Source organism: Cydia pomonella, chromosome 8 (assembly GCF_033807575.1).
Source record: "Cydia pomonella isolate Wapato2018A chromosome 8, ilCydPomo1, whole genome shotgun sequence".
NCBI lineage: Eukaryota > Metazoa > Arthropoda > Insecta > Lepidoptera > Tortricidae > Cydia > Cydia pomonella.
The window spans coordinates 14,285,623-14,311,245 of NC_084710.1; the positions used below are offsets into that span (position 1 = coordinate 14,285,623).

At 34.8% G+C, this 25,623-nt stretch overlaps 1 protein-coding gene across 6 annotated transcripts in view; it reads left to right on the forward strand.

Annotated features, from left to right (window-relative positions):
- LOC133520638 (atherin) overlaps positions 1 to 17,288 on the forward strand; it is a 229,496-nt gene extending 212,208 nt beyond the window's left edge. For 5 of the 6 annotated variants that reach the window (XM_061855180.1, XM_061855179.1, XM_061855183.1 and 2 more), the window contains one exon: positions 15,718 to 15,941. In XM_061855180.1, coding sequence (XP_061711164.1) covers positions 15,718 to 15,803 — 86 coding nt within the window. In that variant the 3' untranslated portion in view covers positions 15,804 to 15,941. Of the gene's footprint in view, positions 1 to 15,717 lie in introns of all 6 variants that reach the window. The other variant, XM_061855178.1, reaches the window with a different exon arrangement.
- Positions 17,289 to 25,623: the final 8,335 nt, after the last annotated feature.

Consider the following 25,623-nt stretch of genomic DNA (forward strand, 5'->3'; position numbering starts at 1 on the left):
ATTTACGATAAAAATAGGTGATAAATGGTAAACTGCAGTAATACTGGACGAAACAGTAATAATTAACTTTATATATTTCCAACATCGAGCTAGAAATTAGGCTTTTATATCATATCGTATTATTCCAGGCTTACCAATGTAACGGCTAAACATTTTATCTAGTCTATGTCAACGCGAGTTTTGCTTGGATGTTAATAAAATAGTATAGCTAATACAGTGTACTAACATTAGGTAATTGTAAAATTAGTTATAATGACAGTTACTGATAGCCCGTCAGAAACATACTTTTGGCACGCAGTTGTCTGTCGTCTGTCACAACAAATGTTATGAAAAGCGAAAGAACATAAAATGAGTTGATTAAAACCTGTGAAGAAGGGCAAAACTTTTATACTTGAAAGCATCATACGTATCCCCAGGAAGAGGATCACGAAGTGGGCCATCAAAACATAATTAAACATAAATTTTTTCACTGATTTTGTAACGAAACAACGTCGAAGAAAATTACCCGAATAATATAAAATACAGATTATTCTGACTATTTTCAGTAAAGCAAAAGTCAAGTGTATTAAACATTAAAAACGAAAAGATTCCGCACATTAGTAACTGTATTATAGTTAACATTTTTAAGGAATAATCTTTATTTTGTCGAGCTCATTATTTGACAGCTCCCCAGTAGTTGCGAACGCTAAGCGGCGCTGCCATCGTGCACGTAGGTATTTTAAAGAGTCTCATCATTTGCCTATAACATACTCCCGAGGGCGAGCAAGATAAATAAATGCTATGCCGCTTATCTAAGACAGATAACTGTCAAACAGATCGCTTTAACTTATCAATTTATTTTACTCAAGATTCTGGTTAAATTGCTGGAATAGAAAAGTTAATACCGATTATGGTCAAAGCAAATCCTCAAGGAGGCCGGCATTTAAATTCTCAAGTAATCTCAGATTGGCAACATTTACATTTTACTTTGTTTTCCGCTTCGGATATAGCCCTCGTGGGAATTGAAAGTTACTAGGTATACGAAATATTTTGGTGCCACCGAAATATCTTTAACCTTAACCTTAAACAAATACTCCAACAACTACTACTACAAATACAAACTAGAAATATAAATATGAATATTGTACTAGTACAAATTACCTCCAATGAAATTTGAATCTTAGTCAAATGGAACAGAGATGCTTTTGTTTTACTTCATTTGATTTAAAAACAAAACAAGTTCAACTCTATTTTCTAGTACCATTGATTCTAATTTGATTGCCTTTTTCCTTGTATGGTGGGCCGCTGGAGGTTAAAATTGTTAATCGTCAGTACATGTTTTAGTTCATTTGCTTCGTTAAGTTCTAAGTGATTTAATAAAAAAACCTATCAACCTAACTACCTGGTATACTTCAGAAGTTCAGACCTGGTAGACCAAGCCCGACAGTAAGCTCAATAAGGCTTGTGTTGCTGTTGTGAGTACTTTTACTTTTTAACAAAGATATATTTAATATATAAATATTTATAAATACTTAAATACATAGAAAACACCCAAGGCTCACGAACAAATATTCGTAAATGCCTTGATGCATTTTGCAATTACTATATATATTACATAACTACGATTTTTATCTAAATTTAGCAGTTAGATAGACAAAAGAGAATTACCTATTTATTACACAGTGATAAATTACCTACAATCAACAAAAACTTCCATCGAAAGCTTCACTATACAATCATTATCGACATAACAATCTTTGAAGGAAAACAAATTCCGCAGATATTTTTTTTACATAAGAAGAAATGTTAATGCACAATAATGGAGCTAAAGCATTAGTAGCGCTAAACAGCCCCTCGTTGCCGCGAAATGAAAATGGACGAAACAGGAGAAACGAAGTTCTTTGAAGTGTGAATAAATTTTTCTGCCATGTTTAGGTAGACAAACCCTTTGTAGTTTGTCAAAAGGGTTCATGTAACTTTTGACGTCTTTATATTTTTGGGTAGAATATAATGTTAGTTTTACTGTTTTTTACGAGTTATTCACTTTCAATACACGCATTTATGTATGTGTCTTCGTTTATTTTGGACCGCCAAGATTTGAACTGCTTATTGATATTTAACTGAAATTAGGCATATATATCATGATGGGCACCGACGGTCTTAGGAATTCTAAATCTAATACAATAACGCGTGTTTGAATCTAGGTAGGAAACCTACAATAAAATAAAATGTTTGTCAAAAATGTTGTCCCGTTAAAAACATTCAACTCGAATAACTTCAATGTGTTTGTACCCAAACCAAGAAAATATTCCTGTCCACAGAGTTACTTTATCTACTTATTTATAAATAATGACGTTTATATATGTTCGGACGTAAGATACTCAATCACTATTAGACTAACGAACCGGATCTAATGTAATTTGACAGTGTATGCGAGCTTTAATGAAGAATACCTACGTTCCATCTAGTAGATACTAAGCATAGGCTAGGTTACATATACAAGTATCTACATATGTGCACGTTTTATAGTAAACACACACTTGACGTAGACGTACCTGTCTTGACTTTTAGTTTTGGCAGAATATTACGTTGTCAATCTTCTGCAGATTTTGCATACCCAAGTACCATCATCACCGTCTACACGCTACCCAAAGCGGCAGACAAGTTTCACAATATGACACCCTGAAAGGATATTGCAATTTTATCTAACACTAACACATAAACAATTATAAGATACCTACAAATTACAGAATACACAAAAAAGATAAATAGTTTATAGTATATGCCTATTTATGATATTTGTTAGCATCTAAATATTCTTGTAAAGAATAGAAACAATTACTTATTAAATAAGTTTTCAAGCGACTTACAAATTTATCACTCGTATTTTGATTCGGGAAGAAGCACATCAGATGCAATTCAAACTTTACGTATTCTGCTGGAAAAGGCAAAAGCAAACAAGCGTAACATACATATGATATTCATAGACTTGGAAAAGGCGTTTGACCATGTCCCTCGAGATCTCATATGGGAATCGCTCAGGCAGCAAAACGTACCAGAGTACTACATTTATCTGATTCAAGACATGTACGACGCTATCACCACCCAAGTTGTTAGCCCAGCAGGTAAAGGCGACAGGTTTGAAATAGAGGTAGGAGTTCATCAAGGTTCTACACTGAGCCCAATACTTTTTAACACTATTATGGATTACTTGACCAAACACTGTCAAAAGTCGCTACCGTGGAACTTACTTTATGCAGATGATGTAGTTTTAATCTCGGAGAACGTCGACCACCTACAACAAGACTTAAACACCTGGGCAGAAGTGCTTGAAACCAACGGTTTGAAGATAAGTAGGAAAAAAACCGAACATATGTCCTGTATCTTTGACGGGTTAACAGACCCTGAAACTATCAACATCTCGATAGGAGACATGCCAATACCCAGAGTGTCGGAATTTAAATATCTGGGTTCGATGGTGTCCAGCGATGGCAAAATTGATAGCGATGTTACTCACCGTACCACTACAGGCTGGATGAAATGGAGACAGCTTACAGGAGTCATGTGCGATAACAAAATGCCGCTAAAAACCAAAGGAATACTGTACAAAACAGCAATAAGACCCGCGGTTTTGTATGGATCGGAGTGCTGGGCTACAAACAAATACCACCTTAATAAGTTACACACTACCGAAATGCGTATGCTACGATGGTCAGCTGGTCTCACACTCTTAGATAAGATCCGGAATGAGTACATTAGGGGAAGTTTTAGAGTCGCGCCAATAATCGACAAAGCCAAGGAAAAACGCCTTAGATGGTACGGCCACGTCCAAAGACGCGAAGAAGACCACCCGGTAAAACTAGCCTTGAACCTGCCTGTAACCCAGCCACGCGGCCATGGAAGACCACCCGCCACCTGGCTGACGACGGTCGAAAAAGACCTTAAAGAGGCTCAAATTGACAAAAACGCCGCACGAAATCGTGCTCAGTGGAGGATGCGGACGAGGAGGGCCGACCCCAAGTAAATGGGACTACCGGTCTAGGGAAGAAGAAGAAGAAGTATTTTGATTCTATCGCTATTTCTTTAAGAAGACTGTTGAAAATTCTTATAGACATTTTATAGGAACTTTTGTTACTCATTTGTAAATTACTGGCAGGAAGGGCAATCTTATTTTGATATCTTAGGTTTAAGTTACTAGTATGACGGTCTTTAGCTTTCATGTATAGGTCGGGATGTTTTCGTATAAATTTGCATGTTTTTAAGATGTAAATGGATTGGTCTGCAGCTTTCTTCATTTTTTATGTTACTTGATATTCTAATACACCTTTTTTGCAGTATGAACAAATCTACACTATTTGTGCTGTTACCCTACAACACGATCCCGTATTGAAGCCATGTCTGTGTAAAAGCGTAATAAGCACTAAGAGCTGTTTTTAAGTCTGAGGTTTTTTTTAATATTTCTGAGGGCATAAGCAAAGCGTGATATTTTCAAACTAATTTTATCTATGTGTGTTTTCCAATTAATGTTTTCGTCAATAATTATACCGCGGAGATTGTAGTTCTTTATTGGTCAAATTGGGTTGTCTAGGTAAGTAAAATTTACATTTAATGGACTCCGCTGATGGGGGTCGGAATTATATTAAATTTGTCTTTTTTAGGTTTAGTTGTAGATTATGGTCGCTGAGCCATTGTGTTACGGTATTAAAAATATTATTTAATTTATGAGTTAGATCATTACTGTTTAAACAAGAGAATACTATAGAGATTTTTATCATACATACTATAGAGATTTTTATCATACAGTAATTTTATTGAGTCCCTGAAAACTTCAGATTACTCATACGATCTTGAGTCTAGTAATCAATGACTAGGACACAGATTCACTAAAATTATACATTATCGGTCCATATCCATTATTCAGCCAGAACAAGGTTTTAATCCTTATAATGAATTTTGGCAGGATTTACTTAAATTGTATTATCATTTTTATTTTACACTACTAGTATTTCCCTTAATATATTATATAATTATTTTCTTTTAGCACACTTAAATATCATACATTTTTAAAGTAAAATTAAAATTTGCTTCGCAAAATTCATGCATTACGTTATAATTCAAAATTAAATATCAAACAACCTCATTACGGCATGAAACAGCACAGGATACAAAAGTACAAAGAAGCCACAGTGTGTAAATAAACAAGCTCCTCATCCAAACATCCCTTTACACCAGGTGGCAAACCATGATGGAAGAAATGTTCAAAGGTAAAAAGAGGTCATAATTGGAAGCTCTACTTCAGTAATCCACGCGGACTCGCTTGGACTGCGGCCAAGCAATCACATACCCGAGGATTGCTTACACTTGAAACTGTTGACTAAGTTTTTAGACTGCTTAACTTTCAAGCGGAACCAGTACAAGAGTATAGGTTTAATCAACTGCCTGAGATGCGGGAAAGTTTTGTTAACGTGGCAGGATGGTAGGCTACTTTAATACGAGAATAATCTCGGTAGGTTTTCTTTTGAAAAAAATACAAATCATTTATTGTACTAAAGTGAGTATTAGAAATGATGTTTAGAATACCTTTAAGAATGATGTTTGAATGTTTTTTTACGATGTTGTTGTTTGTTTACGACATAATTTCATAGTTATTGCCATTGTTAAACCATAACTTTAGCTTACCATAATTATAGTTTAGGTACTATGCTTAAGCGGTGGTGGCCGAGTGGATCTGACTTCCGATTTTCAATCCTGAGGTCGCGAGTTCAAATCCTAGCTCTAGTAGGTACCAATACATTTTTCGGATCTTTTGTACGGAATATCATTTGATATTTACCACTAGCTTTTCAGTGAAGTAAAACATCGTGAGGAAACCTGCATACATCCGTGAAACAAAGCAATTGTTTCTATTCTTTGTTTCATTATTTAACTTTAGCTTAGCAGATAGCTTTTATACTATAATTAAAGTACGTGTACATTTGTAAATGTATGTAAATATTGTTAACTAACAGTTAACTAGTTTTTAAGTACGTTTTTAGGGTTCCGTAGCCAAATGGCAAAAAACGGAACCCTTATAGATTCGTCATGTCCGTCTGTCTGTCCGATTCTGTCACAGCCACTTTTTTCCGAAACTATAAGAGCTGTACTGTTCAAACTTAGTAAGTGGATGTATTCTATGAACCGCATTAAGATTTTCACACAAAAATAGAAAAAAAACAATAAATTTTGGGGGTTCCCCATACTTAGAACTGAAACTCAAAAAATATTTTTTCATCAAACCCATACGTGTGGGGTATCTATGGATAGGTCTTCAAAAATGATATTGAGGTTTCTAATATCATTTTTTTCTAAAACGAATAGTTTGCGCGAGAGACACTTCCAAAGTGGTAAAATGTGTGTCCCCCCCCCCCGTAACTTCTAAAATAACAGAATGAAAAATAAAAAATAAATATATGATATACATTGCCATGTAAACTTCCAGCGAAAATTGGTTTGAACGAGATCTAATAAGTAGTTTTTTTTTTAATACGTCATGAAATTAAAAATTTTTTTTTTTTCAACATACCCATACATGTGAGGTATCTATGGATAGGTCTTCAAAAATGATATTAAGGTTTCTAATATCATTTTTTTCTAAACTGAATAGTTTGCGCGAGAAAACCTCCCAAAGTAAAAAAAAAGTGTGTCCCCCCCCCCCCCTGTAACTTCTAAAATAACAGAATGAAAAATCAAAAAAAAATATATGATATACATTGCCATGTAAACTTCCAGCGAAAATTGGTTTGAACGAGATCTAGTAAGTAGTTTTTTTTTAATACGTCATGAAATTAAAAAAATTTTTTTTTTTCAACATACCCATACATGTGGGGTATCTATGGATAGGTCTTCAAAAATGATATTAAGGTTTCTAATATCATTTTTTTCTAAACTGAATAGTTTGCGCGAGAAAACCTCCCAAAGTAAAAAAAAGTGTGTCCCCCCCCCCTGTAACTTCTAAAATAACAGAATGAAAAATAAAAAAAAAATATATGATATACATTGCCATGTAAACTTCCAGCGAAAATTGGTTTGAACGAGATCTAGTAAGTAGTTTTTTTTTAATACGTCATGAAATTAAAAATTTTTTTTTTCAACATACCCATACATGTGGGGTATCTATGGATAGGTCTTCAAAAATGATATTAAGGTTTCTAATATCATTTTTTTCTAAACTGAATAGTTTGCGCGAGAGAACCTCCCAAAGTAAAAAAAAGTGTGTCCCCCCCCCTGTAACTTCTAAAATAACAGAATGAAAAATCTAAAAAATATATATGATATACATTACGATGCAAACTTCTAACGAAAATTGGTTTGAACGAGATCTAGTGAGTAGTTTTTTTTTAATACGTCATAAAATTAAAAAAAAAATTTTTTTCGTCAAACCCATACGTGTTGGGTATCTATGGATAGGTCTTCAAAAATGATATTTAGGTTCCTAATATATTTTTTTTCTAAAGTGAATAGTTTGCGCGAGAGACACTACCAAAGTGGTAAAATGTGTGTCCAAAGTGGTAAAATGTTGAACGAGATCTAGTAGTTTAAGTAGTTTTTTTTAATACGTCATAAAGGAACCCTTCATGGGCGAGTCCGACTCGCACTTGGCCGCTTTTTAACTAACATCACATGGACATGGAGTCTCAGTGCTTCGACCTAATGAATTTATTATTAGTATTCACATTATAGTGGTAATTTATATCAGAACTTACTAGTTATTATATTTTATCTGTGGAGAGTCGAGAGAGTATTTGTCGACTTTTCCCCTGCAGATATTGAGTGAGTTTTAGTTTTGACTTTATGATGTCGAATGTGCTGTAATTTTCAATACCCCTACGTTTTCACATTCCCTTGCCGTTTGGTTTCATTTAGCTGCCTTTTTCATTCCATGGACATTTTCATTCATTCCCTTGTCACTTTCTTTCATATTATATTTATAAACATACAAATGTAGGTCGTTTAATAGTGTAGGACATAATTTCAAGTCAGTTTGTTCACAAAGGACGTATTCTCGGGTTAGCGGGTCGCGTTGAAAAGTATCACTTTCCACATTAACGAGAAACCCGTACGTACACCCGCCGACGTTGCAGTTTGTTCCAATTTATGTTCTATTCATAGAACGCGAACATACCGCGACTAAAACTTTTTTTCACATTTCTCTTTGCTTATGGTTTATAAAGCATTCTGCTACATAACGATGTTTTAATACATAAACATGACTATTTTATTTTATTTTATTTAAAAGACTATTTAAAAGATATTAAGGAATTATCTTTTCTGTGTTGAAGGTGTGCATGTCTATCAATGTAACTAGAGAAAGTAAGTATGGAATATTATTGTATTAACAAGCTACTTATTTTTGTGCTAAAATTGTCATTATTCCCATTCATATCATACTTGCTGTTATTTAAAAAAAAAAAGGTACGAGTTTGAAATGGAATTAAATGAGCTTTATACCTAAGTAGTTATAATAGATATTAGACAACTTACAACGTAGCTTTTATCACCGATACCTAGACCTATCTGCTTTCAACTTATATACTTTTCTTTTTGTAACAGGGTTTTTCCTCAAAATGGCCAGTATAAAAGTAACAATGTACGAACGACTCAATATAAACTAATCAACGTTACAAGCCATAGCGGTGGTAGTTTTTTTCCTATTCACTCGTTTGTGACCCTTGCAATTTCATCTGCCTTTGTTTTAATAGTAGGCTCTACGTATACACACGAATAGCGTATACGTATTACAAGTACAGGCGCTCGGGGCTATTAGGTTAGTTTTAGGCGGATGCCGTATTTTTCTAACCAGGCTCCAATTTGAGACAGAATTAATGAATGTACGATACAGTGTTTTTGAGAGACCTTTATGTGCGTTGCTGTTACCGTTGCGGACAATATATGTGTGAGAAATAATAAAATATCATTGAAATAACGAGTTGACGTTTGTGACCAGGCGTAATGCGAGTGTGAGAGTATAAGTTCTAAGTAGGTAAATGGTGCGTCATCCGTTTCGCCACTCGCACGGGTGTGTAAACGTGGAGTAAAAATCCTTTAAGTATACCTATAAAGGTTAAATAATGTTAAGTGATGTTTAACGTAGCGTAGCGGTATCTGACGTAGCGTTAGTCCAAAGAAGATTAATTAATCGGAAAATGTAGCGTCTATTATGCTCGAGTTCACCCAGTGTTTACATTGTTACGTAAAGACAAAAATAAAATAAAAGAAACTGTTTAGCCTAGCTAATTTTCAATACCTAAGAAATTCCAACTATCGAAACATTTTATACACAATAATCATTACTTTAGATCAGGTTTACAATTTGCTAGGAACTCATATTTGAAGCTACGAGCCTACGAGTTCCGCCAGAATCCCGTTAAATCTAAGGTTAGTAAGTTCAAAAAAGAACAAACTCACGTATAAAATGGTCAGGATGGGTGACCGTGTATGTATTACCAGTAGCACCTATCAGAAAGAGTTTGGAGAGCCGCCAGTGCGCCTGGCTGGAAACAGCTTTCGTGTAGTGCACTCCGGCTTGAGAGCAACTGGCCGTGAAGTAATGGACAGGACAGTTCATTTATAGACTGGTCAGTGGTCATCCTATCCTACATATACCGACAGATATGTAAGCTCAAAGATCTTGAAAATCTTTGAAATATTGTGTACTAAGTATGTATTTTGCAAACAATACAAAGTAATTGAAGTGATCGGCACTTATTGATTGGTTATCATACCAAAGTCTGCAAAGAAAGCAAATTTAGTTGTAACCGGGTACCTATCGTTAGTCGACTTGAGAAAATTAGATCCACCTTGTTGACTCTCGATTGCCAAGTCGCATTGCAAATGCACGTTCCATATGTATGTAAAGAAAGCCTAATCAGCGATTTTGTGGGGCCAACGCGGTTCGTTCTAGTTCGTTAACTGTCTCTTATCGAGCGTGACACGTTTAGTGTAGTGACAACCTTTTGTGAGTAGTGCGAGTGATAAATTACTCGCGTTTGACCCGACTCGAACGTGGTATTGACGCGACCTATAAATCTTTGCCGAGACAACACGGCTTCATACCTACGGATACATTCCTAATAGCACCCAATGTGAAATCGAGATCGGTTTAGTCGATTAGCGCTCGACAACCCGAGAGTGTCGATAACTCCGAAGGGCTTCGTTAACAAGTTTCGACAACCCTATCAGTGCCCGGCGAACTATCGGGCCATTACGGGGGCTTAAGGGTTAAGTACCAAACGGAAACGTTGACCATTGTTTTTTTATCGATCACCGCTGGTATTTGTGGCTCTCATGCCACAATTTACGCTAAAAGCTTTCCATCCAAACCTATTTGGGGTTACCCTGTATCGCAAATATGTTTAAGCTCGGAAGCGCCGTGTTTCCTTTTAACACACACATATTATAATACCTGTATCCGAAAAGCTTATCGCACAAATCTCTTCTTATATTTTTTTGTTGCCAAAAAAGTCGTTTGATACGGATAGAATAGGCATATTTAATATGTATTTCCAATAAAACGTATCTGTGTAAATCAATTTAACGCAAAAAAATAAAGGTGCGAGAAGGGAGCGCATTTATCACTCGTGTTATGAAAAATGTCAGAGAAAGGGACACTCGATAATGTTAAATATTCTTGTTAGAGTCAACCGTTCGGAAGGAAAACTGAAATTCAAATATTATTTGCCGATTCGCCGCCAAATGTCGTGAGTCAACTTCTGAGTTAGCGATAAAAGAAATTGTTAAATTTGAATAATGAAAATAACAGAAACCATGAAATCAATTTTGATGATGATAAGAGAATGTAAGATTTTCAAAAAAACTTTATATTAAATCGATAATCGAGTCTGGTACAATCTGCAAAAATATCGGACTTCTTTAAATAGCAGATTTTCTTTATATTCGACCTAGTATCTACAACTCGTACATACACTGAACCGCATAATTACATAGCCACTTTATGGATATAAATGGATTTCATTCATAATGTGTTTGTAGCTCGCTGTACAGTCACGTCAGAAAATATCGATACGAAAAATGTGCCAAAAATATGTATACACCACCTTAATATATGGGCATTTATAAAAGTCGTGTATACATATTTTTGGCACTTTTTTGGATCGATATTTTCTGACGTGACCGTACATACAATAAAAATTATTTATTTAGTAGGTATGCATCTAAATTATAAACAGAATTAACTATTCTTATCTACCGTATGCATCTAAAAAAGGTGGGAGGCTCCCGGAAAACAGCCAGGTCGAAAACATTTGATCCCTTATTTGTTCTGTATGAATGACCCTTAAACGATTAACCACTTGACTTGACTAATCTCATATTTTTAATAAAAAAAGGACGCCTACATAACAACATTATTTCCTCGTAATAATAACATAACATCACAGACAATATCATCGTTATTTATACCAGTATTTTTAAACGATCAACGACGGTTAGTTTGATCTAAATCTCTGACAATCCTACGGGAAAATGAAAGGATTCCATTATCCCGTCGGGAGAGTTTGTGGGGCCGCAAAGAGGTATTATTTAATTTTTATTCATCGGATTATATAAAATGGAAGCCACCAGCCATGAAATTATATTCTTCTCATTACTAAATCTAAAATCCATTTCAGCGTGAAAATAAAGACAAACTCTAAAATAATTGGCAATTTAACCAGTAACTAGTTTTGTTATTTATTTTACGTAGTTACGAATACAATATTATAAATATAAATTTGACAATTTTTAATTCAGTGATTGTTTCTCAAGTTTTCAATACCTACTTTTGTAAACATAATTTGTTTGTGAAGTCGAAATATTTTGCAGAGTGTAAATGTAATATCATCTGTTACTAAATTCATGGCGAAGATCTTTAGAGTATATGAGAAATTGAATTGTCCATTCCTTTCCTGGTTGAAACGATGTTACATTCCCGGCACTGCAGCGGAGAGCCTGCTATTTGCCGAGCACTCAGCCCGTGACGATGAATCCGCGATCATAATTCCTTGAGAATGATGCATTTTCAACTACGTCTTGTTACTGGTTTTACGTAGACAGCTATCATCAAACGTTTTAAATTTTGAAGCATTATTGTTGTAAGTTGAGGTTGAGATAAAAGAAATTACCGAACAATTTCAACAGGTATGGTTAATAAAGGTTCATGTAAATTAGCACGTGTTTATGGACTCACTGGATAATCGAGCAATAATCACCTCGCTGGATAATCTAGAGCCTATTGAATTTCTCGTACCTTCGTCGTTAATGAGTATTGCGTGTGTCATAATCAATTTGATGTCAAGTGTACGTTCGAATTGGCCTCCCGATTTAACATAAATAAATATAAAGCATAAAACAAAAAAAACAGGTTTAGTTTTATAACAAACTTACGAATACATGTAGAATTTGGTGCTAAACTGTAATTTTTTTTTTAAACGTAATAATATACAGCAATAAGTACTTGATAAGTTTGATAACCATGTACAGTCAGATGCAGAGAGAGGCGACCCCCCTGCATAGACTGATTGTATGCAAGGGGGATCACCTCTTACTGCATCTGACTGTACTTAATATAGTGTGTAAATGCTATATGGGCGATAAATTAAACCAAATATAGAAGCTATCCGTGTAATCATTAATTAAGAAGTTTTTTAAGTTAATATGACCTGTAATTATTATTTTTAAATTTACCTAAGCAGCAATGTGCCGTTAAATTACAACATGACATTATAAATAAATAAATAAAAATAAAAAACCCTTTTTTAGGGTTCCGTAGCCAAATGGCATAAAACGGAACCCTTATAGTTTCGCCATGTCCGTCTGTCTGTCTGTCTGTCTGTCTGTCTGTCCGAGGCTTTGCTCCATGGTCGTTAGTGCTAGAAAGCTGAAATTTGGCATGGATATATAAATCAATAAAGCCGACAAAGTCGTACAATAAAATCTAAAATTTTTTTTTTTAGGGTACCTCCCCTACACGTAAAGTGGGGGTGAATTTTTTTTTTTCGCTTCAACCCTAGAGTGTGGGGTATCGTTGGAAAGGTCTTTCAAAACTAATAGGGGTTTTCAAGTAACATTTTTTGATAAAGTGAATACATTCGGAGATAATCGCTCCGAAAGAAAAAAAAATGTGTCCCCCCCCTCTAACTTTTGAACCATAGGTCCAAAAAAATATGAAAAAAATCTTGGAAGTAGAGCTTAAGAAAGACATCAAATGAAAACTATAGCGGACATGATCAGTTTAGCTGTTTTTGAGTTATCGCAAAAAGTTTTCCCTTCATAGTAAAAAGACTTACTTTAATTAGGTACTGATTATGCAAATTTGCCTATTTGTTTAACTCGGGTGAAAGGTACCGTTTCATCCCTTGGTTAACAATTTACTATACTTTAAGCTCCAGTTTAGCTTATTGTGACGGAAGAGTAACTACGGAACCCTACACTGAGCGTGGCCCGACATGCTCTTGGCCGGTTTTATTATTCAAAATTTTAGCTTCCTTACATGCAGTATTTTGTTGTTGTTTATTTACTTACATTACATTATATATTTCTTTCAAACTGGCATGCATTTAAGAATAGTTTCATAGTGTTCTAGAATTATTGTTTTTAATATATTTTTTATATATATAGTAGTCCATTTAATTGAGAAAATATTATTTGACATGACATTACGGGATTTATTATTATTATTGTAGTTTGTGGGCCTTTGAATGCCACGTCGACCAGGCATTGGTCTATTGTGACAGCCCTTTAAAGTTCATTACTAATGCCCGTTGAATCCAGGAAATTACGGGATACGAACTTTTTATAGTAACGGCCAACAAGCGTTGAAAGTTACTTTAAAAAGCTCATTTATCTTGTAACTTGTTTGTTGCTTTACATAGCGGGCCGAATTATTTTATATGGTTAATATTTTAATTGCATTTCTAAACAAAATTATCTCAATATACTTCTCCTTTGCTAACCACCGTTTAAATATTCGCCTGTATTCAACTTACACACTGTATGTTATATGTGTGTATACAAATACCACCACCATTAACCATTTCAAGTGGATTTGGAAGCACAAAAATGCTACTATATTTATAAGACAAATGTGATATAATGTTCAAGTGACTCAAATTTCAAAATGGAACGTGAATGCCAGGAGGCCTGTGTTTATTGAATTGGCGCCCGTTTCGTTGAACATTTACTTAATACGTAGCAAAAAATAATATTGTTTGTAGAACGTACATAATTTTTGGGTTCTTTTTTCCGTTAACGTCTATTTTCAGTGCCGATTCAGCTACTGTACAAGCTGATAAAATAGCAACCAAAGAATCTTTATCTCGGTTAAGCGTCTTTTGTAGAGTTCTAATGACGCTATCCCTGGCCAGGCAGTCCCGGCTCATTCCGCTTTATTTGTTTAGGATAGATTAATGTCGTTTTAGGTGCCATCGCTTCGGCAAGTTATACACCTTTAATGCCTTTCGGTGTAGGCAGTGAATTAACCACGTGTATGTGATCAGTACACCGGTACTTAAGTATATCAACTTTTCATTTCTCATGCACTGAAAGTGGGTCGTTGTTGTTATAAAAAGAGTGCAGTAAATGATAGATACGCTTTTGCTCTAGAGCTATACTTTATAAGTACCTACGCGTTTTTCTTTTTTTTACGATAAACAATTAATATTTTGGTTTTAAACGGATTTGTTATACAATTTCTATTCGGGTAATTAACTCTCCATTTCATAAATAAATATATATTTAAGTATCTAAATTGTTAATTGAAAGTACCCTCAAGAAATACTAATGAAGTTTATACTTAGCCGTGTCTTTTTAAAGGCACATGTATTTTACTTTCCTCGTATCTGAAATGAAAAGTAGAGTGTTTAACTCGGGTGAAAGGGTGAACCATTTTATCTCTTGGTTAACAATGTACTATTAAGGTTTAGGTTTTATTTGGAACTTATTCCAACTGGTTGGTGGGTGACTCAAATCAACCGTTTACTACTTATATATGTTAACGGAAATGTATGTAAGTCGTCATTGTGTACTATTCCTAAGAAATTTAAATAACTCCCAAATTTATTTCATACATTTCCGGTAACCTTTGTGTCCACATTTTTTCAATAAAATTTCCTGACAAGAAGTTACATAATTATGATAAAAGTGTAAGCTAGATAAAATATTGTACTAATGCCGTAGTTGTAAGCGTTATGTGGGCACAAAATTAATACATTACAAAATTACACTACACTAATTTTCACGCTCGAATGCCACTAACAGAATAATACATTAATTATTTGTATAACATAGCCCTATAAATGCGTAATTAGTACGCACCCGACTCCACTCTCCCCCGAAAAGAATGTGTTAGTATCCTAATTGTTTCAAAATAATACGGTAAGTTTCCAAACTAGATTCCAAGCAATAGGTGACCCACCCTATTTTAGGACCTTCGCCAAAATTAGGATCCGTGTAGATACCTAGAGGAAATGTCTCAGATGTCCTAATCATTTTAAAATATAACGGTAAGTTTCTAAACTAGATTCCAAGCAATAGGCAACCCACCCAATTTTAGGACCTTCACCAAAATTAGGACCCGTGTAGACACCCAGATAAAGTGTCCATGATATGTGCCCTAGCCCCTCTCGAGTGTGGCTCCCAGCAAACTCCCGCCCCTAATGTCACTCGTGTGTATAATGGTTAAGCCAGTCATCTCTTTGTTCGCAGTACGCCAGGAGAACGAGCGTATGATGCACGACGTCCTCCAGCTCCCGCCTGGAAATCGCACCCAGTTGTCGGGGGCATTGCGCTGACGCCGCGCTACTCGCCGAAGCCGCGGCTGGACAATGTGCGGCCCGCCGCTGCCCCTCCAGAGGAACCCGAACCTGATCAGCCCGATGCTGACACTGACGCTCCCGAGGCCCACGCCGAGGCCCTCGTCGGCTCCCTTAGTCCGCCAACCCTTAGAGAAAACAGCAATGCTTCGGTGAGCCAAGGCCTAGCGGGCCTCACGTGAGTCCCGACCCCGGTCTCCGGTCTCCGCTTCGGCCTGCTCCAGACCCGTGTCTGTTCTAGTGGTGGAACGAATTGTGAACGCACAAAACTGCCAGTGGCAACCAAATGCGCCGAGCTGTGACACGAATGTGAACAGAGAGAATTATATGTTACTCGACTTAAGCATACACGTTAGTTACTTGTTCGTGAATTGAAAGTGATGGAAGTTATAGGTAGATAATGTGAAATTGTGAATAAATTAGTAAAGAATGCAATGTTGTTTGTTGAATTGTATCAGGATAGGATTTAAAAGACAATGTCAATAATCTACGATAGAATAAATCGCAGATTGTCTAAAGTATTAGATGTTAGTATATTGTGTGCCAGAGGGAGAAATTTAATTTGAGGAGAAACTGCTTTATTGGTAAAAAGAAGGAAAGATGTGATGCGAATAAGTAAACAAGAAAGATTATACCTAATTCTGTTTTTGGAATGTGACGATGAGTTAAATGAACAATTTCACCCTCGTCAAATATTCTTGCCACTTGCATAGTGTTTTTGGAACGCTAATTTTGTTAGATACACGTAATCATTGAATGTTAAAGGGCTGCGTAAGCTGCTGACGAGGACTGTCTCCAGAAACGACCATTACTCAAGGATCAATGGGATCAATTACTGTAATAATTAAACTTTTAAACGGATTAAATTTCTTTCTTTGGCAGTAATTGTTTTAAGGATACTGAACATGAACGATCCCTATTTACGACAAATGTTACAAATAAAAAGAGTCGTAATACCCTGTATGTATAGCGATTAAAATATTTTAATATTATTAATATTAAATGTACCTATACAACATAGTTGTTACCCTGTCGTTAATATGGAAGGGCTATACTAAACAATTATAGATATATTTAATTATGCAAATCATAAATACCTGAATCTTCGTCACAGCATCAGCTCAATAATTATTTATGTTGGATGATAATGAATGATATTAATTTTGATTCATCAATTTCATACAGAGAAACTTAATTAAGTAACTCAAGTGTTATACCGTTACCTTACCTGATGCTATTTGAGTTACATAATTAAGTTCAAGGTACAGATACTGGGGGTTTTGAATACATTTTATATAGAGACTTCTATTTTCTATCGGTCACTATTGTATTTATAAACTTTATGCTTAGCTTACTCTATCCCGTCCATGAGTATTAGGCTGTGCTCTGCCAAACTCATACCTACTGATTTAAGTTTATGATCGTCGTAGATTTTTGTGAAAAATATATTTAATTTTGGTTTGACGCGTTTGTTAATTAATACTAAATCCTCACATAATGGATTAGTTGCATCTTTAGCAGTTCCTGTGCTGCCTAGGTCGTGTTATACAATACATACCGATAAACTCTTTCTGCTGTAATGTGCAGAATACAAATTCTTGGATTGAGATTCTAAAACCCATAAGAACATTTTCTGTGGCAAAAAGCATTAAGGTTTTTTTTGTTTTGTGAGGAGTATGAAGCTAACAAGTCGAGTTTCTGTTTTAACCCTTCAAACATTTCATTTTTCGCGGTAGCTAAATGCGAAATTTGGTATTTGGTGGTTTTTAAAGGTATTAAAAAATCAACACAATATTTAGGCATGCTTAAAATTCTTTATAATGGTACTAATCTTCGACATCTTCTTTGACATACTCGTATTTATAACTACCCTTTCATCAAAATCCCCATTGGATGTTACCATTAATGTTATAATATTGATAGTAATTGTAATGAATTACTTTGATACTGATCACCCTAAGGATTTAGACGGAACGAGCTTTCAACACTGTGCTTAAGCTGCTAAACGTAAGAGCTTTTTATAAGGATACTACGATGTAGATGTTGTAGATAATTAATTAATATGCAACGAGGATTCGGAACAGATGACAGTAAAGTGGTAATATACATGAAAGTTATTTTTTCGCAGTAGGTACAACTATTGGAGTAACAAATAAAAATTAACCGTACATTAAAAGGGTAACTTGTATAAGTTTTATTTTAAATACGTAGTCTTACAGTGTTATTTGTTGAATATACCAAGTCTAAATGTTTCACATCTTGACTTTTATAACAACATATCTATCCGTTAATAATAAACATAAGGCTAAACGGCACATTCGAATTACACGAAATAAATGTTAAATATATTTAATTTATTTCTGTTGTTCATTTTGTGTCTATTTCCACTTTTGGCTGTAATATTTTGTAAAACAAACTTGTATCTAAGTAAATTAAAAGAACAATATTCTAGCGTACGTGCTTGAATATAGCAGAATCAGAGTGCACGGCCCAGTGGTTCCATCGCAATTCCAACTAACTTGGATGCGCCCATGCAAGTTAGTACGTTACTATTGCGTCATAGCTCCATCTTACAAATGTATTCGATTCTACCTATTTTTGATTATTTGACGATGCACGCGGATATTCAATAAAATGTAGAGGTAGGACGGGGAAAGTATTTTATTTTATGCCGTGTTGCACAAACCAATAGATTAGAGATTCCAAACATATTTGAGCTTGATAGCAGCACGTTTATTTAATTTTTATTTATACATATTTTAGCAAATCCAGGGCGGGAGGAAATTACACACCTAATATTATTTTAAGTTCCGCTAGAGTCTACCCTAAAAGGAATTATATAAAAAAGAAAATAAGCAGTGAATCAGTTTAGTTTAACGGCCAGTACCTAACTATACAGGTACAGTCAGCATCAAAAGTAGCGGATCAAACAAGGTTTCAAAAGTATCTACCATTATAACAGCTCAACAAAATGTGGTGGGTTCTCTATGTGGAACAATTAAGACGTTAAAAGATATACTTTTGATAGTAAATTTTAGAGATTTTTCAATATTTGGAAAAGTTATCCGGAATATCAGATACTTTTGGCGCGTTGTTTCATCCGCTACTATTGATGCTGACCCTACATACTTTAAACGCTTGATCATTCATTCTCCAGCTTAACGAACGTAATTAATTTTATATTCGCCTCAATGATGGCTAACCCTTAAATCCCATGACGAAACCCAAAACTGTCGACCTTAATTGATGTAAATTCATCAATCATTAAATCAAAATAAAGCTCGTAGCTATGGCTCTACCGTAATTTAAATAATGCCCTAGGCGATTTAAGTCACTGATGAAAATAAGTCTCAATTTTTAAAGCCTTACCCTTTACTCAATTGCTGACAATCACTTGGCGTAGTGTTTTACTTAACTCCTATCTACAGAATCTTACGCTTTTGAGCCTAAATCTAGTTCTAAATTGAGGTTAAATCACATTAGCGATATAAATGTGGAATGTAGAAGCGTGTCTTAACTGTGGCCGTCTCATAATGAGCGCGGTAAAGCTCTCACGACCCACCTCTCGCCGAAAATTCTCGCATACGTTTGTGACATTCCACTCGCTTGCCGTAGACAAATCGAAAGCATGGCAAACTAAGACTGAGAAGGAAATAGGTACTTTGATTATGCTCATTATGGATCTCGAAATCACATTATAGGTTCATAAGTTCATTCATAAATTCTATTCGCCCGCGCTCGCGTACATAACAGGAATATTGGAAGGTCGAAATAGCAAGCATCGAAAAAATCGAAACAAAACCATGTACTCTCAAAGCGCCATACAAGTGCTCAAGCCAACAATGTGAACTGTGGCCTCGAAATTCTCAACAATTAATGCTGGTATGGACTCGTTTCATTGAATCTTTGGGACTCGCCTCAAATTTTTAGTCTAGTCCAAACTTTCAGTTCTTTTAAGCCTGTCTTCTGTAGGTACCCAAGACCTTCCCTGAGTAATTCAAATAGGTATCTGTGTAATGAGTTAGCTATGCATTCGATTTACTTCTAGTTTAGATTAAGTAATAAAAATAAACAATTGGGAATATTTTCAATACCCTTCCTTATCATTTAGATGGAACTTTCAAAGTTAATTATAGAGACTAATATAGGACTCCAGTTGCATTTCAAAAATACTCATAAAAGGACTCGAGTCACGGCTAAAAGTCTTTTAAGCTCAGAAACGCTTAAAACCGAATCTAATTCCTTTAAGTAATATTGGCACATAGTTAATATTCGAGTTTGTAACAATAGTAACAATTATGTGTCATCGGGGATCGCCTGAGCATGAGATTCGTATGTGTATGGAATGACACCCAGCCAAGGTACACTGTGTTGAAACTGTTCAAGTTCAAAACACTCAAGAAAGTGTACGTGTGTTGAGTGAATTACTTCAAACTGTTCCAAACCTAGGTACTCCAAAAATATACTGCTGGGTTTTTTGTTACATAGAAATTTAAAAAGGTCTTAGACTTAACATATACTTAATGATAATCATTTCTTGAAAATCTCAATTTGGACTACCAAGACCTATAATCGTCCCGATTCGAACTTTAAGATAAGTCAAACACTCACTAAAGATACGATATGGATTACATATGTCAGTGTCACAAGTGATGTTCCTTTAAACAAAAGCGTCACTTTTTGACGTACCTTAAATTTCGAATCGCGCTGATTGTCACAGGACATTAACTAGTTACTTATCTAACTATAATTTTCGAGTTCCCTCATATGGAAGTATGAAGACATGACGAAGAATTTCAGGCCCGTTCGTGCACGATAATGTAATTTTATTGCGAAATGCAAGCTGGAGTTATGCAAGCTTACATTTTGACCTGGAAAATCTGAAATCGGTTTCAAACCGTGAAAATGGGCCGTGTGCTAACCACTTGCGGTGGGTCGCAATGATATTGTAACAAAAGTATAATTGTAGAAAATATTAAGGGTGATATAAATTTTTGAGTTTGCAGATTACGAAAAATTGAACCATGTCATTTTGAAATTAAGTTTAAAATCATTGTTATGGGGTGGTCATTTATGACATATAAAATCGAAGTTTGCCCGTTAAAGGGTAGAAATAATTGATTTGTAATTGGAACTATTGGAAGCTGCATTACTTAAGTATAACTTCTGTACATGTCTCTCTGGACTCGAATTCTGTACATGTCATCTAAGTACCAACACTATTTCCATCAAAAGGGGTATGTACGCAAAGCAGCTAAATAAGTATATACAATACGAGATTAGGTTTAGAGGCATAGTTGATACCATGCAAGTTTATCTCCTCCTAAATCTAAGCAAAGCATCCGACACGCCTTCATAAATTTCGGCCAAAAGCCCTTTCCCAGTGTTCTCATCGACGTCTGGAGTAGCATGGAATAAATTTACAAAAACATTGTTTTCGAAGAATATATGGCACATGTCGTATGTCTAGGAGTTACATTTAGTTAGGTACAGAATATTGTTTAAGACATACGTAAATAAAGTTCTAATACTCGTACTTCTAATGAGTATCTGTACGTAATCTGCTCGACCCGTGTAAGTTTTCTTCCTTTCTTATTTATACGAATAGTGGACGATCGCTTCTCCATGTAAAACGTAGTTCCCATTTTCTTCGGTAAATTATGTAAAACACAATTTACTTAATTTACCATAGCTATGTCTCTTCTGCTTTTTCGTTTTTTTTTTAAGAGTTAGATGCGAAAAATAAATTCAATAAAAAAATTTAAAAACTAACTTTCATAATAATTAAATAATCTCAAAAAAATCTAACGTAGGAGCATAGTAGTGGTTAATATAAGTATATTCGATTGTGTAAAAATAAATGTCAATACCTATCCAGGTAGGATAATGGAGACTACGTTTGCATGGAGAAGCGGCCATCCACTATCCTCTCAACTAAATGAAATTGTACAATATCGTTGCGACACCTGCATTTCTTTGTACTGTACTCGCCAGGCCCCACGCACAGCACTGCGGCTGAGGCTTGTGTTACTAGTAGTTAAGAAGTAGTTATGTTAAATGTGAGGGCAAGTATATATGTATGTATAATATAGTAAAATGCGTCTCGCATCCGAGCGATTCTACCAGTTTTTGAAACAAGATTTCTGCCAAACACTTTGTCGAACTTCCGAAACATGTCGCGTGAGTGACTTAAAATCTACTTACGTAAAAAAAACCCTAAAATTAGCTTATTTGCTGAACTTTGTTTTTGTTTTCAGGCATAAAGTACCATTTTATCAACTGTCAGTAAGAACTATCAGACGTATTATACTAATTTTAATTATAGGATAAGAATTCGATATAGATTAGAATGTGGATCGGGTTTCTTCAACCAAAAACATGGGTTCTGACGCTGACAGACCCGATCTATATCTAATCCAGATCGAATTAATATCCTATAATTAAAATTAGAATACGCATATATTTATATTGAACATTACCGACAATGCACACATTCCGGAGAACGATACTTTCTAAGCAACACCTTTTGACAAGTTATATAAAGATATGTACCAAAGTAACACTTAAGTAACTTCCTGAACACTGTGGAAGTGTGCATTGCGTTAGGTAATTTACGACTTTATATTTTTTTGTGCCCGGTAGATGTCATTCAAAACAATATTATTAATGCAAACTGAATTCAATTTCACAACTATCTATCACATTCCAATATTAAATGTTAAATATTTAGCACCAATAGCGTTTTCAATCCAAACTCAATAATTTAAAAGGTCATTCAATATTTATTCATTTTATTTTGGAATTACAAAACTGCTGCATGACAAATATAATTTGGAGATTTTATAATATGTTGAATCTTGCATTACACACACCCACACACTCAGAAACAACCCATTAAGTACAACTTTACTGAAACAAATTCACTGAATTGAATACTTATTTGGATAAAATTAAGAAACTAATGAGTTAACTATAATGATAATGAGGCCCTACTTGGTAGAATCGCTCATCCCTCCCCTCCTCGTGTGATACAATAAGTTCGTGTTCAAAATATTATTATTTGGGTAGTCAATGCATGAGACATATTCAGGTTTTAAAAATATTATACCAATTTTATTGAAGCTCAATTTTAATGCGCTCCGTCGCACATTTCGAATCAATATTTAAACCGAGTTGCTATTCTATTCTATTTCTAAAATCTGAATCCGTCTCCTTGTTATGGCGCGATTCATCAATGCATTCGATTTAATTTCAAACTAGATCAATTCCAAATAATTATATTAAACAAGACCTATTAATATAATTAGTGTTAGAGCAAGAATACAAAGAATTTTATAGTTGTTTGTTGTAAATGTCAGTTTTAATTAATCTATTTTACAAAAAAAAATGTTTAATAAAATATCTTTATAAATATTGCGTTTATGTCATTTACCTTTACCATGAAACCTGTGTTTTTCCGTGCGATATATCTGTGATAATGTAGTGTGACTAGTGGTAGGTAAAACATAATTAACTAGAGTTTTCGTGCATACATTACTTTGAAGTGTGTAATGTTTTATCAATTGTAGCAAGGTTAAGGGTGCAAGTGGGGTTACAAAGGCCCGTGCGGTACAAGTCGGGGAGAAAAGGCAGCTCACAAAAGGTCTGGCTCGCATTCCTCCCGCGGCGCGCTCTCAACTATGCTATGCGGGTGACGCCGCCTCCAGCCTTCAACATTAACAATTTATGTCGAAACAACTTGCCAGTAAATTAGTGTCCCATTGGTTAGGAGGCATTTATCACTGAAACTAGCTACGTAATTACAAGTTGCTCGCGTAAACTAGTATTGTGCGAGTAGAGCGACTCTAGTAACTATATTGATAACTCACGTGCTATTAGTGGCAAACTTTAGGAGCGGCGAATAAAATATTATGTGTACCTACTTCCTGCCTGCATATTAGCAAAGATCTATTGATTGCGTAAGATCTGTACAGTCTAAGACAATTTTATTGCGTCTTTCGAATTTAACAGCTAACTAAAGGAGAGAGCACTGAACGGCCCCTTAAATTAGAAGGTAAGTTTGACTGTCTAAAGTTGACGTTTTACAATTTAGTGACAACAAAACCTGGTTCGGCTGTCAAACTAGGGGTTACGTTTTTTTCGCAGACATTACCACTCTATAACAATAACTATAACTCTTTAATATTAGGTAAGTAAAACGTATTTATTAATTTCCGCTATAGCACAATCGGATTAAGACCAACCTCGAAATCTCTGGAACAGTCATGAAATTTGGTATATACAGTGCAACCAGGATAACTGAGACTTGAAGGTATTTCACTTACCCAGGGTCTCATTTAGCCAGGTATAAATCATATCTGTCTCATTTACAGAGGATTTCATTAACAGAGGTGAAAATAGAGGTTATTTCAGTTGTAGAGGTGTGTAGTTAATAAGTTATTTTGTAAATAAGTTGTAAACTTTGACAGTAAAAATAAGGAAAAATAATCCTTGTCCTTCAGAACATTGACTGAACTTTTAAAATCTATTTAAATATATTTTTCAATTTTTTTAAATGATTCTAACATGATAGATTTTGTCACATTAAATTTGATACAGACTTTATTACGTCTCACCATATTATTTATTTATTTTAATCTTTATTGCACAAAAGAAAAACTTATCGTACAAAAGGCGGACTTAAAGCCCATTTTTTGTTTTTCATGTTACTTATCTCTTGATAAGCTTTATTAGCTTTCGTTTCCATAGTTTTAAGTATTTGAACTAAGTTAATAAAACTTGAAGACCTTTAGGCACATTGAAACAAATGCGGAATTTGTGGGTAAAGTAAGAATTAGTAAAAAAACGAGAATTGTTCTGGAATAGTCCTAGTTAAAGAGGTCATAGATTGGCGTTATCTTCGAGGTCTATTCCTATAACATTCTAAAAAAACAATTGAGCAAAAGTATTGTTGCAAATATAGTCTCAGTAATAGAGGTAAATGCACTCTGTCTCAATTATAGAGGTAAATGTCACTATAAAATCCAAAATACTAATCTCAGTTATAGAGGCTTGTTTTGTCTCACTAACAGAGGTAATTTAGTGCTAAAGTGTCGGGACCGCACCATGAGACCCAGATATGGTGGTTTCTCACTTATCCAGGTCCCACTTAACTGTCCCTAAATTCCACGACTCTTTCCGCACATACTCTAGCATAACGAATGTGAAGTGAAAGTGAACTTAAAGCCTGACCAGAAATATATGATCATGCGCCATGTTGCGGAATTTGATTGAACATAATTTCTTACACTGGCTATAATTTTAATGATAGGTTGTCACTGTTGTCAGTGTCATTGTGGCAGTTTACTAGAGCTGACAGGTAAATAAATCTAAATGGTCTGGTTATTTAGAATTGGTTATATTATGTTTTATATTACTTATGTTAAAATGAGTCTGAATTAGAAAAAGTCTTTCTCTTTTACTCTTATTAAGGTGTGCTTAATTAGAGTAACAGAGAAAGATGCCAGAATTTGCGAACTTCGGTGTACGCGATTTGACCTATGTATGATACCTAAGAAAATCCATGAATTTTATACGATAAAAAAAGAAGTTCCAAATTGAATTCTGATTTTAATTACAATTAATAAAAGTACGTCATAATGACGAGTTGCCAATCCAAATTGTTCCGACTATACAGAACGGTTGCCCCATAAATGACAATAATAACGTCCTCTTGACAATGATCATATATTACTGGTCGGGCTTTACAATAGAAGTACACAAATTTTGCGAAACCTTACGGACATTCGTCACGGGTATA